We start from the raw sequence: 3,909 nt of genomic DNA, 5'->3' as shown, positions 1-3,909 counted from the left end.
ACCTGACGAGCATACAAGTGAGAAAGAATAGCACCCCAGCCTTCATAATAACTGTATTGAACAATGGAAGAACCAAACAGGACAAATTGAGGCCTTTCTGGTCCTGTCATCTTCTCACTCTCAAACATGAACAAATTTATGAGACAAGGACAAGGGATAACATTTATATATATATAGATCACTTGGTGGATTTAATTACGTATGTTTTATATTCTTACAAGTCACAAGTCGCGTACACCTTTCTATTTAGTTACAATGAATTACAATAGTGGGGATAAAATTTTTATATAGATTAGGGATGGCAAAACTTCCCGAGACGCGGGGATCTCTATGGAGACTGCTTCGAATGGGGATCCGACTATGGAGAATTTTTTCCGTGGGGATGGGAACGGAGAACAAAATTCTCTCGAGGCAGGCGCGGGGACCTGAGCGAGGATCCCCGCCCGATTCCCATTGATCCCCGAAGTTCATAATTATTGAATTGTTCTTAATAATTTATTTCTCACATATGTTTTATAGTCATTTCACACACACACACACACATACACACACATGTATATAAACCCAAAATTCTTAATCCTCATTTGTATAACTCTTATTCAATTCAGAAATCCCTCTGGCTCGCTGTTGCGTTCCCCCACTGCGTCATTTCGAAAGAAGTCACCATCTTGTCGTTTAGATTTTTTTGTATAAAATCTTGTTATTTTTGTATAGAATAGATACTTACATCTCTATTCATATGGAAATTAATAATTAGTTAGAACTATCAGATAGATGGGAAATGGGGTTTCCGCGGGGAATGGGCCCTGTGGGAAATGGGGATGGGGAGCAATATCCCTCCCACAGCGGGGAACGGAGACGGGGACGGGGAGTAAATTTGGGGGCGGGGATGGGAAGCAGGGAGGCATTCCCCGCCCCCGCCCTACCCCATTCACATCCCTAATATAGATCACTTGGTAAATTTAATTAATATATGATTTATCCTCTTATTTTTTTAGGTTATCTGCGTATTTTATTTCTGACAAAATAAGAATTAATCTGCCGTGAATTTAGACTTCATTTAATAATTTGTTATTGGTCAATAAATTATTATATACACGAAGCGAAATTCCAATACGAATACTTAGTTAAACGAACTAATGAACTTACTACTAAATTAACTCAAATTTATGATATATTTTATTCTCTTGCTAGTCACAAATAGGTGAACTTTTATATTTAATTTATATGTGTATTATATCAGTAATTTATTTAAAAATATATAAAAAATTAATTTTTAATTAATAAATATTAATTAATTTTAGAATTTAAATTTATAATTTAAAATTAAAATTAAAAATTTATGATTTAAAATTTATAATTTAATATAAACAAGATAATTTTAAAAAATTTAGCTGACTTTAGCTGAAAAAGGAAGACAATCTTTTAGCGTTACTCTTTGTTTAATTATTTAATTAATAACTTTCTACATCTTTGCTTAATCAGAAGTCAGAACGCTAATTTGCTAATAAAGAAAAGTAACAATATATAGCAACCAATAGGGGCCAAGTCTTTCTTTTTGTGTTTTCTCTTCTTTGGTCGTTAGGTATATGTCACTTGCACTATAGGATTCTGTTTAAATTAAAAATCTCCACTCTTTGTGAACTCTTTTAAACCGCTTTTTACGGATATGTAAAGCGAGCACAATAATTATATATTTATTAGATATATTATATTTATATAGATTATTAAATTTGATTAAATGAAAATCAAATGCTAATATAAAAGAAGAGCATTGATAGATTTTAATAAATACAGAATATTCTAATATATAAATAAATATTTTAAATAACAATACTTTAATATACAATACTTTAAATAGCAACAAAATTTTTTATTTTTAAATAATTAAATACAAAACATATAAATACAAAAATATGAGTATTCTTTATTCAATAAGATTAATTATTATGCAAAAATTTTTTATGATATTAAAAAATTATATTAAAATAAAATTTTAAACTGTAACATAAAAATATAAAATAATTAAAATTTTATTTTATATTACTTAACAAATAATTAGATTATTATATTCAAAATTTATTAAGTAACTAATTTTATTAAAGATATTATTATATAATATAATTTTTCATCAAAATATTTCAAAAATATAATTTATTTAAAATATTATATATAATACGTGAAAATATTAATTTTTTTATTTTATATTTTAATTTATTTCGCACAGAAAAATGGCCCACCCCCTCAAGCCAAATTGGCTTAACGTAAGGTATGGGAACGAACTGATCAAATTAAAAGTTTCAGATGGGTAATTTCCCGTGTAAAATTGTATAGAAGGAGTGCAAGGTGTTAATTTTAATAAATAAAAAATATTTATTTTTTGTATTTTTATGTTTTATATTTTTAATTACATAGGTTTGATTAGTTTAGATCTTAATAATATAAGTAAATATATAATGTGATAGGCATGTATTTAGAATTATATTATTTTTATTCTATTTCTTTTAAAAAAATTAAAAAAAATAAAAAAATTAATATTTTCATGTATTATATATAATATTTTAAATAAATTATATTTTTAAAATATTTTGATAACAAATTATTTTATATAATAATATCTTTAGCAAAATTAGTTAATTAATAAATTTTGAATATAATAATATAATTATTTGTCATGTAATATAAAATAAAATTTTAATTATTTTATATTTTTATGTTATAGTTTAAAATTTTATTTTAATATGATTTTTTAATATCATAAAAATTTCTTGCATAGTAATTAATCTTACGGAATAAAGAATACTCATATTTTTGTATTTATAAATTTTATATTTAATTATTTAAGAATAAAAGATTCTGTTATCATTTAAAGTATTTGAAAGTTGTTGTAGGCTTAAGAAAGGGGGATTGAATCTATGCCTTTCTTTTATATTACTAAAATAACCCTTTAAAACAAACTTTCAATTCTGATTCTATTTGAATTCAGCAGCGAAAAATTTATGAGACAATTTATTTTTGTCTCATGAATATCAAAAAACAGAACAGAGCAGAGAAGAGAGAAGCTGACACCATCATGTATCCTGGTTCAGTTGCCTTGTGCAATGCAACCTACATCCAGTCTCCACCACAACAGTGGTGGAATTTTCACTATAGTTAAAGTATTACATACACTAATTCCACAGGATTGACACAATCCTTTCACACTCAAGTTCTAACCTAACTTGATATTGGTTATGCTAATACCTAACTATTCACTCTTAGTGCTCACCCAACTAAGAAAAGGGTACCTCACATGTACAAGATGCAAGACACAGACTTACCTAAAAAAATCTGAAGTAACTCTAGACTTATCTGTAAATCATAGTTGCTTGTATGCAAAGTTTGTATTCGTAGGTTTTGATGAATGACAAACCAACGACATGAAAGGACAAATCAACAAACATCTTAAATGAACAAACATGAAGAGTTGAAAGCAAACACAACAACAACAAGAAACTCAAGTCCACAACTTTTGAAGACATATATAGAATCTTAGGACTTAGGTAACTTCTTGTAAAGAACCAAATGTTAAATCTCTCAACACACACTCACAAAATGTTTTGATGATTCAATGCTAGCCAAAAGGATTTTAAAAACTTGTTTTCAAAGGTACAAAAGCATAGGAATTGACTCCAACAAGTTTGAGATCAATCCTAAGCATTTTGAAGCGTTTTTAAACCATTCCTTGAGGTTTGCATCGATGCACACTCATCTTGCATCGATGCAAAGCATGCAACGACTTGTTGCATCGATGCAAAGATGCTTGCATCGATGCAACCTAGCTGAAAATTCAAATTTCAGCATCAAAGGCATATTTGCATCGATGCAAAGTGTTATGCATCGATGCAAATAATTCAAAAACATAAAAAA

The 3,909-nt window shown here is 27.7% G+C and overlaps 1 protein-coding gene across 1 annotated transcript in view; it reads right to left on the bottom strand.

The window, feature by feature from the left end:
* Nucleotides 1-130, bottom strand: part of LOC107484886 (GDSL esterase/lipase WDL1) — a 4,871-nt gene extending 4,741 nt beyond the window's left edge. The window contains exon 1 of the mRNA XM_016105433.3: nucleotides 3-130. Within this exon, the coding sequence (XP_015960919.1) occupies nucleotides 3-128 (126 nt within the window). The 5' untranslated portion in view covers nucleotides 129-130. The remainder of the gene's footprint in view (nucleotides 1-2) is intronic.
* Between the last annotated feature and the right edge of the window lie 3,779 nt (nucleotides 131-3,909).

Source organism: Arachis duranensis, chromosome 4 (genome assembly GCF_000817695.3).
Source record: "Arachis duranensis cultivar V14167 chromosome 4, aradu.V14167.gnm2.J7QH, whole genome shotgun sequence".
In the NCBI taxonomy this organism is placed as follows: Eukaryota; Viridiplantae; Streptophyta; class Magnoliopsida; order Fabales; family Fabaceae; genus Arachis; species Arachis duranensis.
Note: the sequence above shows the minus strand (reverse complement) of the source record. Positions and strands in the feature narration are given on the sequence as shown.